We start from the raw sequence: 12,090 nt of genomic DNA on the forward strand, positions 1-12,090 counted from the left end.
TCTAATTTTTTCTTCCACAACTTGTTTCACCATCAATAAGTAATCAGGAAGGTTAACAAATTAATCATTAGTTAACATGTTATATATTAACCTTATATATTTATAAACTTATCTTTCACCATCACTAGGTTCATCAGACTTCCTGATGAACCTACTGATGGTAAAACAAGCTGTCAAAGAAAAAATTAGATAAGTATTTTTGCTAATTTATATATATATATATATATATATATATATATATATATATATATATATACTATACGTGTATATATAAATATATGTATGTATATGTATATATATATATACATACATATATTTATATATTCACATATATATACACACACGCATTTATAAATTTGTATATATACATATATATAAATATATATAAATATATATATATATATATATATATATATATATATATATATATATATATATATATATATATATATATATATATATATATATATAAATATATATTGTAACCTAGATCGTAACTAACAAAATTATTGTAATTAACCTATTTTTGTTCATTAAGCAATCAAACTATGTGGAGTTTTCTTTGTTGTCTACTTAAAACCATTCTTTTTTGGAGATGCCACTTAACTGAACACAAACTAGTTAGAAACTCATGCATGAGTATTAAACGTTATGGTTTCCAACTTTTCTTAAACTTGGTTTATCAATAATTAGGATCAAAATCAAACTGAACCTTAGGTTCAGTTGGATTTGAGCTCTTAACCATTAAACATTGGTTTAATCAGATGTCACCTCAACTGCAGTGATGATCAAACAATTTTGGTCCAATTATATTTGATAATTTTTACATATCCAAGACTTTGGGATGTAATGATATATAAAAAAGGGTTGTAATTTTTTTACTATGATAGTAATAACTAATACAATCTAAAATAGCTGTATTTTTTCTATAAAAGAATAATTACAAAATAACAAAAAACTGCTGTTTTAAATAAACATATCCTTAACTTGCACATTGATCTGAATATCAGGCTTTTTTTACTTTTACAGTATACCCAATATAATAAATTATCACATTTGTAATAGACAATATTAATTACTTGAATTTAAATTATAGTCACATTTAGGTAATTTTTAACTTTAGAAATTATAATTTAACATACAAACACAACTTATCTAAAAACATCTATAATTTTGTAGTCCTAACATATTTTTAAGATCTAACATATTTTATTTGACGATAGCAATAATACACTTGAATTAATTAATTTTGTAAGCTAAACAAACCAACTTGTTATTTTCACATTTAACCAAAATATGACTGACTGCTATATGCTATATAGTATACCTATATAATATAGATAACACAGTAACACTACTTTCTTTTTTTTCTGTTGAAAATAGACAAACTTGAAAAACACCAAACAATGTTTCGAATAAGCCTCGTAAAACTGTAAAACGTTTTCTTAATCCAGCAGCATTTTAATTTCAAATTAAATTTGAATACATAAAATTGGTTTTGCGATCAGCTACACTTTGATCAATTCATGATGTGTATACGCTTACTAAGTTCAGACTTGAGATTAAAGTAGATGCAGACTGTTCTTATTTTAGCTGCTAAAATGATGTTCTAAAAATATTGTAAATTTTTCATTTGCATTAACATACCATATGTCATATAACTATTTAAAATAATTACTTCTAAACAAAATCAAATGTGGCAAGTGAAACTTTGTGTTAAAACTTAAACAGGTTTATATCTCAGGAATAGATGGAAAATAATGCAATTACTGTCTTCTTATTAACAACTTATTTCATGAGATCTGCCATTTGTAGTGAAATCACATTTTGACAAGGCGCATAATTTCATGCAATAAAAACTTTGAACGCCCGGAGAATGCAGATAGTTCAAAAATAAAGCTGGCGGAAAATGCAGATAGTCCAATTTTGTTTTACGCGGAGATTGCAGATATGCCAATTTTGTTTTTGGCGGAGATTGCAGATAGTCCGATTTTGCGCGGAGCCATCGAAGTCAAATAGAAAATCGCCGTGCAATCAGAAATTCTCGGCTGATTCATCCTTGGAAATCTTTAAAATAAATGCTGTGGAAAATAAAATTCGAATACCTCCTGATTACAAAACATTCAATAAAATCATCAACTAAGACCATTTTTTGAAAATAAGGCAAATCCTGAAGTTTTGAATTTTTTATTCAATAATTAAGGTGATGTAAAAAACTTTTCAAATCACCTAAAACAAATATTTCTAAAAAATAACAAAGAGCAAAAAATTTTATTTTGTATTGGAGACATAAATATAAACTGTCTACAGTACAACGAAGATGCTGTCACCAAAACTTTTTTTGACGGTATGTTTCAACACTACATATTTCCTATAATAAACAAACCAACCCGGGTAACATTTAATTCAATCACTGCAATAGACAACATATTGACTAATTCATTTTATGATTCTTCATTAAAAGCAGGTGTTATCAAAATGGATAAATTCGATCACTTTCCAATATACTTTTCCTTTTCTCAAGACACAAAAAATAATAACTCTAAAACCAAAGTCTGTAAACGAAAAATTAATAATTTTACTATTCAACAGTTTAAAGAATCACTATCGGCAGTAAGGTGGGACAGGATTTACCAAGAATGCAACCTTGGGCATACCAACTCTGCTTATAATGAATTTATAGAAATATTCTTAAAGCATTATGATAATCATTTCCCAATTGTAGAACAAGAATTAAAAGTAAAATACTTACAATGTCCATGGATTACTAGAGGTATAAAAAAATCTTCAAAAAAAAAAACAAAGACTTTACATCAAGTATTTAAAAAACAGAAATGAAAAAAATTTAAATACTTACAAACAATACAAAAATTTATTTGAAAAAATAAAAAAAAAATCGAAGAAAATTTACTACTCGAATCAAATAATAAATGCATCTGGTGACATTAAAAAAACATGGAATACTATAAAAGAAATAATTGGGAACAAAAAAATTAAATCAAATACCTTACCTGCTCAAATCGTCATTGAGAATACAGAGTACAGTGACAAAAATACGATTGCTGAAAAATTCAACGATTTTTTTTGTTAACATTGGCCCTAATCTTGCCTCGAAAATTAAATCTCCCAATAACTCATTCAAATCATACCTAAGTGACACCCAGAGCGAACTAAACTACAAAGAACTAAGCTATCAAGAACTTAATGTTGCTCTAAATTCCTTAAAATTAAATAAAACTCCAGGTATAGATGATATCTGCTGTAGGGTAGTGGCAAATGTCTTTACAACGATAAATAAACCTATATATGAAATTTTTAAGTCTTCGATTAAAACAGGAGTTGTACCGGACAAGCTTAAAGTAGCTAAAGTAGTACCAAAATTTAAATCAGGTGAAACATGCTTAATTAAAACTTCTTAAAGTTGTCATATTTAACACCTATTAACGACGGCTTAAAAAGACGTGTATAATATATATATATATATATATATATATATATATATATATATATATATATATATATATATATATACACACACACGTCTTTTTAAGCCGTCATTAATACGTGTCAAATAAGATAATATTAAGACGCTTTTGTTAAGACGACTTACTGTGTTTCGTTTGAGATCAGTTTAAGCCGTCTTTAATACGTGTTAAATAAGGCAACTTTGAGACTTTTTAAGTAAGACGACTTTACTGTGTTTCATTTGAGACCAGTTTCAGAAAATTTTAAGACATCTGAAATAAGGCAACTTTAAGAGGTTTTAGTTAAGACGATTAACAGTGTTTTATTTGAAACCAGTTTAGGACAACTTTATGATGTCTTAAATAAGGCAACTTCAAGACGTTTTAAATAAGACGACTTTCTGTGTTTCATCTGAGACTGGTTTAAGGCATCTTTAAAACCAATTTTAGAGACGACTTGTTGTTGGGTGGGAGTACATTAGAGATTTATGCTGATGATTTCTGTTTACTACAAAATAATTATCATATACAAGCTTATCTTTTCTTTTTATTTCTTAATAAATTTGATCAAATGCAATATATAAAGATTTTGTAGATTGCATTTGATCAAATTTGTTAAGAAATCAAAAGAATCAAAAGTTGATACTAGATGATCATTTTATACATGCCAAAAATTTGATTGCTGTATATTAAATAATGATTAAAAGCATAGTAATTTTAATCATTGTTAATAGGGTTGCTTTGTTAAGTCATATGTATAATAGGGTTGCTTTGTTAAGTCATATTTGGTGAAAAAAGATTGTTCCAAATAATGCAATTCTACCTGATTTGATGGTGATCAAAGAATAATAACGATTATGTATTATTTTAAATTTCTAAGGTTTTTGCTTGTTTTTCATTAACAGGGTTGATTTTATCAAAGAGGTGTTTTTATTTATATTTTAAAATCAGTATTTAAAAAATAGATATTAAATCTATTTATATTAAGAAAAAAGATGTTAAATTTAAATTAAGATTGGCTGTTGTTGTGGAGATGTTTTTTAATTTAGAATGTTTGTGTTTTTATGATGACAAGCACTCACCACAAGGAAAATGCAAGTTTTTGTTGAATTTTTTTTTGATCCCAGGCCCTAGATACCTTATAATCGCCCAATTAAATAAGCAGAAAGAGGGGGGAAAGAAAAATATTAAATATCCGCATTAACCGGTTTTACATATCCGGCATTAAATAACGGTTATATTTGCAAAAAGCTCTAAAACCATACGATTTCTTTATTGGACACTTTCAAACATTTTAAAAATATTGTAACTCTATAAACTCTGAGAATAACTAAGTGTATAACTAGCTCTTTAAACTGAAAATTGAGACAATATTTTTCAGAGAAAGATGAAGAAAAAAGACTGATTTTTCAGCTTACGTTTATGTAATAAGAAAAATTTATCATGGCGGAAAAAAGTCTATCTCAAGTCCATTTTGCAGGTATATAATCCTAAGTTATTTTATGTATCTAGTTTAGAGTTTTGTAATTATGTAATTTACTAGGAACAGCTTTGAACTAAGTAGAAATATAAGATAATTCATTATTTAATATATGTTTCTTGACATTTAATACTGATTATGAAAGAAGTGTAAAATTTTTTTACAGAAACTAAAGTAATTTATATGTTATACATCATCTAAAATTGTTACCATAAGAGTTTGTTGATTGAAAGCCACCATTAAACATTACCCGAATCCAAGTTTTTTCTAGCTTTTTTTTATGATTAAAATGATAGGTATATAATAGGTTATGATAAGTATTGTTTAAAATTTTGAATCAGATTTTAAAAAACTGACAATTTAAACATTTTTTATTTGTAGAAAATTTAGATCTAGCAATTATTGAACAAGTTAGAGACATTGAAAAGGAGGTGACATAAAGTTTTTAATGAAATGTTTTCTTTATTACCTTTTCTTGTTAATGTTTTCTTGTTAAAATCTCAAACTTTAACCTGTTTATTTATACAAAAAACTTTTTAATTGAAATAATTTTTTTAGTTTTATTACATGGAATTTATATTTAAACTTGTAACTTTTATTTTAATTTAGATACTTAATAATGTAATTAAGTGTCTAATATTAATTGAGTACTTTTTAAAGAAATGCATAATTATATATTCAGAGTCTTAGCCAGGATCTTTTCAATTCCACATTTTAGTGTGATAGGTAGTTCTCTCTCTTCCTTTCTTTCTTCTTCATTTTCTATTTCCCTAGTTGGTGTAAAAATTAATGGTAACTTAAAGTCTAGGGATTGATAACTTAACAATTTTTAGAGTTAATATATTGTTGCAAAGACTCATGATCAAAAATGGTGTGAATTTATGTAAAGATTTATTACACATTAATGCATATATATATATATATATATATATATATATATATATATATATATATATATATATATATATATATATATATATATATATATATATATATTTGTGTGTGTGTGTGTGTGTATGTGTTAGAGCAGGTCAATTTTACCTTGGCATATTGTGAATGTTGCAGTAGTTGGTAGTTGAAATAAGATGCCTTGTATAAAAAGTGCTATAAGCGGAAATTAAAATTTTCAATTGTGAGAATGTTAAAAAATTGATTCTAAATCTTTGAATCTATTAAAAATATCATTATATGAGTAGGAATAATATTCTATTGACATATATGTTTGATGCATCTTTATGCTTAGCAATTTTTTCAAGATGCAGCTGTTTCAATTCTTAAACTGGTAAACATATTGGGATGCTTCCGATACTAATTTAACAGATAGCTGATGAAAGTCTGGAATATCTAGCTTAACAGAGTTGTCTATGAAGTATTAAATTTCTTGAATTGTAAAATGTTGGGTAGTAGGAAGATCCACAACGTCTGGAGCAGTGAGGTCAATCAACTCATACCAGTGGTTGGCATTAAAATTTGTTTCAGGAATTTTTTTCAATTCATTTTGCAGACTAGTCAAGTTTATTCTATAAATATAAAATTGTGATCAATACCACGTAATGTTTGTGTTTAAAAGAATAATAAAATGTTTTTTTTATTTAGGTTACTAACTCAATTAAATAATTTAAAAAAAAAAAAAAAAACCTATGTCTAAGAGTCAGTATTGATTGAAAACCATGATTTCGGATCTTGTTGTCATCATCATTTACCATGGCATAAAGAATGTTTTCAGGTCTTAGACAGAATGCATTGATTTTTTAATATAATGTTCTGCTTCACAATGCATATCACGTCATTAAATGGTAAAATATTTAATCGAATGATAGCAGAAAAAAGAAGGCAAGGAGAGTCTTTATTTTAAACCATGCTTGAGCATAAATCTGAATAATAAAGTAGACTAGTTTTTTTTAAAGACTGGTTTGCTTGATTTTCTCTGGTATATAAACAGAGAATGTGAATAGCTAGAGTTAACCACCTTTTTATAAGCAGCCTTTTTCTCAGCAACTTTGCCAGACCCTATTCCTTTGCAAAACTTTGATCACTCTTAAAGGCCTTTTAGTACTTCTTCTGGAAGATACTCACCAACTATTTGTGACAGGTTCAAACCAAACTTGTTGTGCATCCTAAATATTTTCAGCATCCTTTGCCAATAAGGCCACTAAAGCTTCCTGGTCCAGTTGCTATACCATCTAGTTTTTTAAAATGAAGTTCACTTTGATGTAGTGCACACCCAATAAGGTGCAGTTTTATTTTAAATAACTCTTCAAGTTTCACTACTAAATCTTTTATTGGGGCAGTGTATTGATAGCAGTATTATCAAGAAGAACTGCCTGAATACTTTCAACACTGTTAAATTCCTGTACTAAACCTGCTGCCCCAATAGGAATTGTTCTATCAGTCAAATAGGTTCCAGTAGATTTTCCTTCTTCATAAATGAATGTGAGGTGATTTTCAGATTCAATTGATTTTTTGAACAATTCATATTTAGGTAAGTTTATGCTAAATATTTAATTAGTTTGATTAAGTTTGCTATTCACATCAAGACAAATTAACTGAATTTTTTTTCTAGATCTTTACTTTCACTATCTTTACTTGTGCTTTAGCCCTATCTTACTTGTCAATCAAAATGTGATTGATAACAACATTTTTTTTCAAGATATATTTAATGTCATGTAGTACTGCATTTGCAAGAGTTGCACCTAAGTTAGATGAGCACTCATTTCTAATTAATTCCATAGCAAGCCTGGAAAACTTAATTAAGTTGTAGTCTCCAGGAAATTTCTTTATTGGTTGCTATTTGGCTTCTTCCTGAAAGAAATTGCAGCATACAAAAAGGGTTTTCTATTTGCATGTACTTAAAATATTTCAATAAAATTACAATAAGTTTTCAGTTTCATTCAATTGTCAGATTCAGTTGAATTGCTAGTTTCTTCAGATGACTTTGTATGTTGTATTAGAGATTCTGCTTTATCAACTACTCTTTGAGATAGTTGTTGTCACTCATTATCAATCCTCTTGTTTCTTTTGAAAGCTGGTATATCAATTGAAGAAAGTTGATATGCTCCCTTTAGACCAGTTTTCTGCCTCTGATCTTGAAGATTAACTCTATCTTCAAGTGGTAACTTTGCATTTGAGAGCAAATATATACAATATGTTCTTCTGAGCAATTTGCTTTATTGCATGATATCTTTCTATCACTACAAGGATATCCTTTTTTTTTTTTCATGTAATAGGTGTAACTGTAACTTTCGGCATTTTTTTTTGTTGATAATATTTGTAATTCTTGTTGAAGTTTTTGTTTACTATTTTATAGATATTTGTTTATTATACAATCACCAGATACGCTAAATTTGATTAGCAGCTGTAACACAACAAACATTTTATTGGTTGCATTATACACTCAAAATGAGATATTTTGAAATAAAATAACTTGTTTGGAATTTAAAATTTCAAAGATTGAAATTCAAAATATTTTAGCAACTTAACAAAGTTAGTCCATAACTGAGGACTTTAAATACTAATCCATAAGCCATTTTTAATTCAGCATTCCTGAAATTTGGTAGAGTTATATCCTAGTTACAGTAACTGCAACATTAGAGCAATTCCACGACCGTCTCACAAAAAATGATAAAATTAAACCAACCCAATATAGATAATACTATATATCAGTAGAAAGCTCTACTTCTCCTCTTTCAGAAAATATATAGCTTATTATAGTATGTCGCTGTTATAAAAAATGACATGGGCTGAAACAGAAGGTAAAAGTAGGCGTTTTTGCAATAATTTAATTCATCTTTAATCACCAAAGTTAAATTGAACCTATAAAAAATTCAAAAACTGTCTTGCTCATTGCAATCAGGTTTTTAGCTGCACTAATCATTCCTACTTATGATAAAAACATACTTATTGCCAGACGAATTCAGAATACCATTTGTTTTAATCAAATGCTATTACCACTATTGTCACGCTGTGACAATTAAGGTACCAAAACTACAAATTATAGGTATGTTTTGCATAGGCAACATTTTGAGGGTGAATGCTCAGCTATCCTTGAGGCTCTCTTTTGAGATACATAGAGCCTCTCTAAGGGATAGCTGTAACTCCATTGAGCCTTAGATGTAATACGTGCATCTCCATAACTAATGTGTTGCCTTTTCTTTAATCTTTCAAGGGTTTAACATGCCTCTTACTCATGCTGAGCGTCAAAAGAAATATCGTGAAAGGCAGTTAGAAACGTTTGGCAAAAAATTAGTTAAAGAAAAAGAATCAAAAAAAAGAAAAGAAGGCTCGCTAATTTGGAGGCTGAACGAGAAAAAGAAAGGCAGCGAAAGAGAAAGAGCAGACAAAAAATAGCAGAATCAAAATCTGTAGCTGTTACATCACCCCCTTACAAATCTGCAAGCACTTTTGGAAAAGCTGTTAAGAGAGCCGAGTCAGCACTACCAAAATCACCCAGAAAGAGGGCTAAAGTTGTACAAAAACTTTTAACAAAAATGAAATCCCAAGCCCAGAAAAAATAATTAGTAAAAATGCATTAGATGCTTTAACTGTAAAATTGGTTCCTGATTTTTACCAGCGTGATGATATATCCCGTCAAGCACCCGGTAAAAGAGACACAATATTGTGGTGAGATTAAAGAACAAGAAAGAAACTGTGCAAAAACGTCATTTTTATATGAATGTTAATGAAGCTTATGCTGTTTTTAAAAGTGATTATCCTGAAAAATCAGTCGGAAAATCAAAGTTTGCTAGTTTACGCCCACCACATGTGCTTTTGTCTAGTTCAATGTCAAGAAACGTTTGTTGCTGTCAACAGCATTAAAATATAATTCTTATCCTTGAAGCCTTGCACAAGTTTGATTCAAATTTTCCATTGTATTCACATAAATTTCCTCTAAGCATTGTATGTGATAGTGAAAAAGACATCTGTTATAATAATATGTGTACCACATGTAAAGATGCTGCAAAGTTTCATAATCTATTTGTTTTGAATGAAATTAACAAGAATAAATGCATTACATGGTACCAATGGGAAAAAGTTGCAGAAGGTAATGGAAATGAATATATTAAAAAAATTGAAAAAAAGGGAAGAGTTGATGATCTTTACAGGAGCTTTTCAAAATCTTTACCTTCATTTCTTTGGCATTATTTTATTAAACAGAAACAATCAATTACATATCGTGATCATAAGATCCAACTTCAAAGTAATCAAGACACAGCCATTCTTCAAGTGGATTTTGATGAAAATTTTTCAACTTTGTGGCAAGATGAAGTGCAGTCAGCACATTGGCACAAGAAGCAAGTTACTGTTTTTACTGCTGTATTTTGGTACCAAAATTCATGCTCATCAGCTGTCATAGTTTCAGATGATTTAAGCCATTCAAAAGAATTTATTCTTGTATTTGTTCATAGTTTATTATCTAAGCATATTGAATCAAGTGTTAAAATACTACAGGTTTGGACAGACGGCCCAAGCAATCAATTTAAAAATCGTTTTATTGCATCAGCAATACCCTGGTTGGAAGAACAGCATGGTTTAAAATTATTCTGGAACTTTTTCGCTGCTTCTCATGGGAAAGGACCAGTAGATGCTATTGGTGGGACCGTTAAAAGAATAGCAAGGCAAAAAATAATCCAGAGAAAATGTATGATAACTGATGCCATAACTTTTCATGAAGCTGTTAAAAATGAGACTAATTTCAATGTCTATTTTGTTTCTGTGAAAGATATTATAAATACAATAAAAAAACTTAAAATTGATGAGTTATTTACAAAAGCACCAGCATAACCAGGAGTATTTGCAGCGCACCTAATTCAAAACAATAATGGTAAAATAGAAATGCGACCCTATTCAAGTGCCAAGTATTTAGTGAAACAACTTATGTCTTCAGGCGAAATCACCAAAAAACTTTAAAACGTTGTATATATGACAGCAATATAATATGGACGCGATTTGACACTGGTATAGTATGGGCGTGTTCAGAAGATTGCTATGTAAGAACTATTTTTATGAAGATGTAATTATATATTTCTCTACTTAGTTTTAAATTTATTAAAAACAGCCCATTTACCTGGTTTATAACTACCCAAATGTGTCTGGTCACGCTGTGACGTTTACCATTAGTTAATTAAAGGTGCACCTGTTTGAAATTTAATTAAATAAATGTTATTTAGCTATAAAACTTGTAAGAGTAATGTCTAAACTTTTTGTTTAATGCCAAGTTAATAATTCAGTTGATCTATATTATTCCTTTTATGAGCTAACAAAATAGCAAAAAAAATTCTTTTTATATCTATTTAATAATAAAATATTGAAGGCTAAAGACAAAAAAAAAAGACAGTTGTCACGCTGTGACGGTCGTGGAATTGCTCATTACTCATTTTGAATTTTGAAAAAAATTTGATAAAGTTGACCTACCTTAAGACTTATATAACAAGCTATGCTTAGTATCATAATTTCTTTTTAAGTTTTAAATTTAGTATAATCTGTTACTTAGTATTTAAACACAATAGAAGTTTATTGGAAGGTAGACAACATGAGCTGCAGCAAATCCTGAGTTCAGTGTCCTCTTGTGACATCACTAGTTTTCCCCTTGTAAATATTTATTTCAATTTTATCATCAAAATAATGTTCAACATGTTGCTTATTATAGCTTAAAAAACACAGCTGCAGAGTTAAGTCTCCAAACTTTTCAATCTGAACGATAAACATGTTTATGGAGTGGGACAAAGGGGCCATAAAAACCCCACCCCAGGATAATGATTTCATTATTCCAGTTTAATATATTTTGTTGTTTTAAAAAGCTGCTGGGCCTCAGGCGTGCAAAAAGCCTTGAGAACCTGAAGGTCAGCATACATGGCACTGCTGATAGGCAGTTTTTTAGTGTACAAGAATGTGAGGGGCTTTGGTATTAAACAGTTCCTCTTTCCAACTGTTTTTGAAACAACAGCTCTTTTTAAAGGTCCATTCTGTATTGTAGCATATGAGGGAAATCTTGGGAAAAAATGATCTCACGGATTGGACGGGTTTGTATTGCACACAAGGCTTTGTAAAATGGTTTGATATGTTCTGAAATATTTAGGAACATGTTCAGCTCCATCTTGATAATTTGAAATGGTGAAGGTTTCTTGCGACAAGAGCAGAATTCTTTCA

General features: G+C 28.7%; 1 protein-coding gene and 1 pseudogene across 1 annotated transcript in view; one reads left to right on the forward strand and one right to left on the reverse strand.

Annotated features, from left to right (window-relative positions):
* Positions 1–4,686: 4,686 nt before the first annotated feature.
* The window catches only part of LOC149889838 (ubiquitin thioesterase OTUB1-like), a 13,229-nt gene continuing 5,825 nt past the window's right edge, over positions 4,687–12,090 (forward strand). The window contains exons 1-2 of the mRNA XM_090084449.1: positions 4,687–4,944; positions 5,326–5,375. Coding sequence (XP_089940575.1) covers positions 4,908–4,944; positions 5,326–5,375 — 87 coding nt within the window. The 5' untranslated portion in view covers positions 4,687–4,907. The remainder of the gene's footprint in view (positions 4,945–5,325; positions 5,376–12,090) is intronic.
* Positions 11,706–12,090, reverse strand: part of LOC149889839 (uncharacterized) — a 635-nt pseudogene continuing 250 nt past the window's right edge.

Source organism: Hydra viridissima, unplaced genomic scaffold, assembly GCF_058129835.1.
Source record: "Hydra viridissima isolate aposymbiotic clone 2 unplaced genomic scaffold, HvirCarnegie_v1 scaffold_4, whole genome shotgun sequence".
Lineage (NCBI taxonomy): Eukaryota > Metazoa > Cnidaria > Hydrozoa > Anthoathecata > Hydridae > Hydra > Hydra viridissima.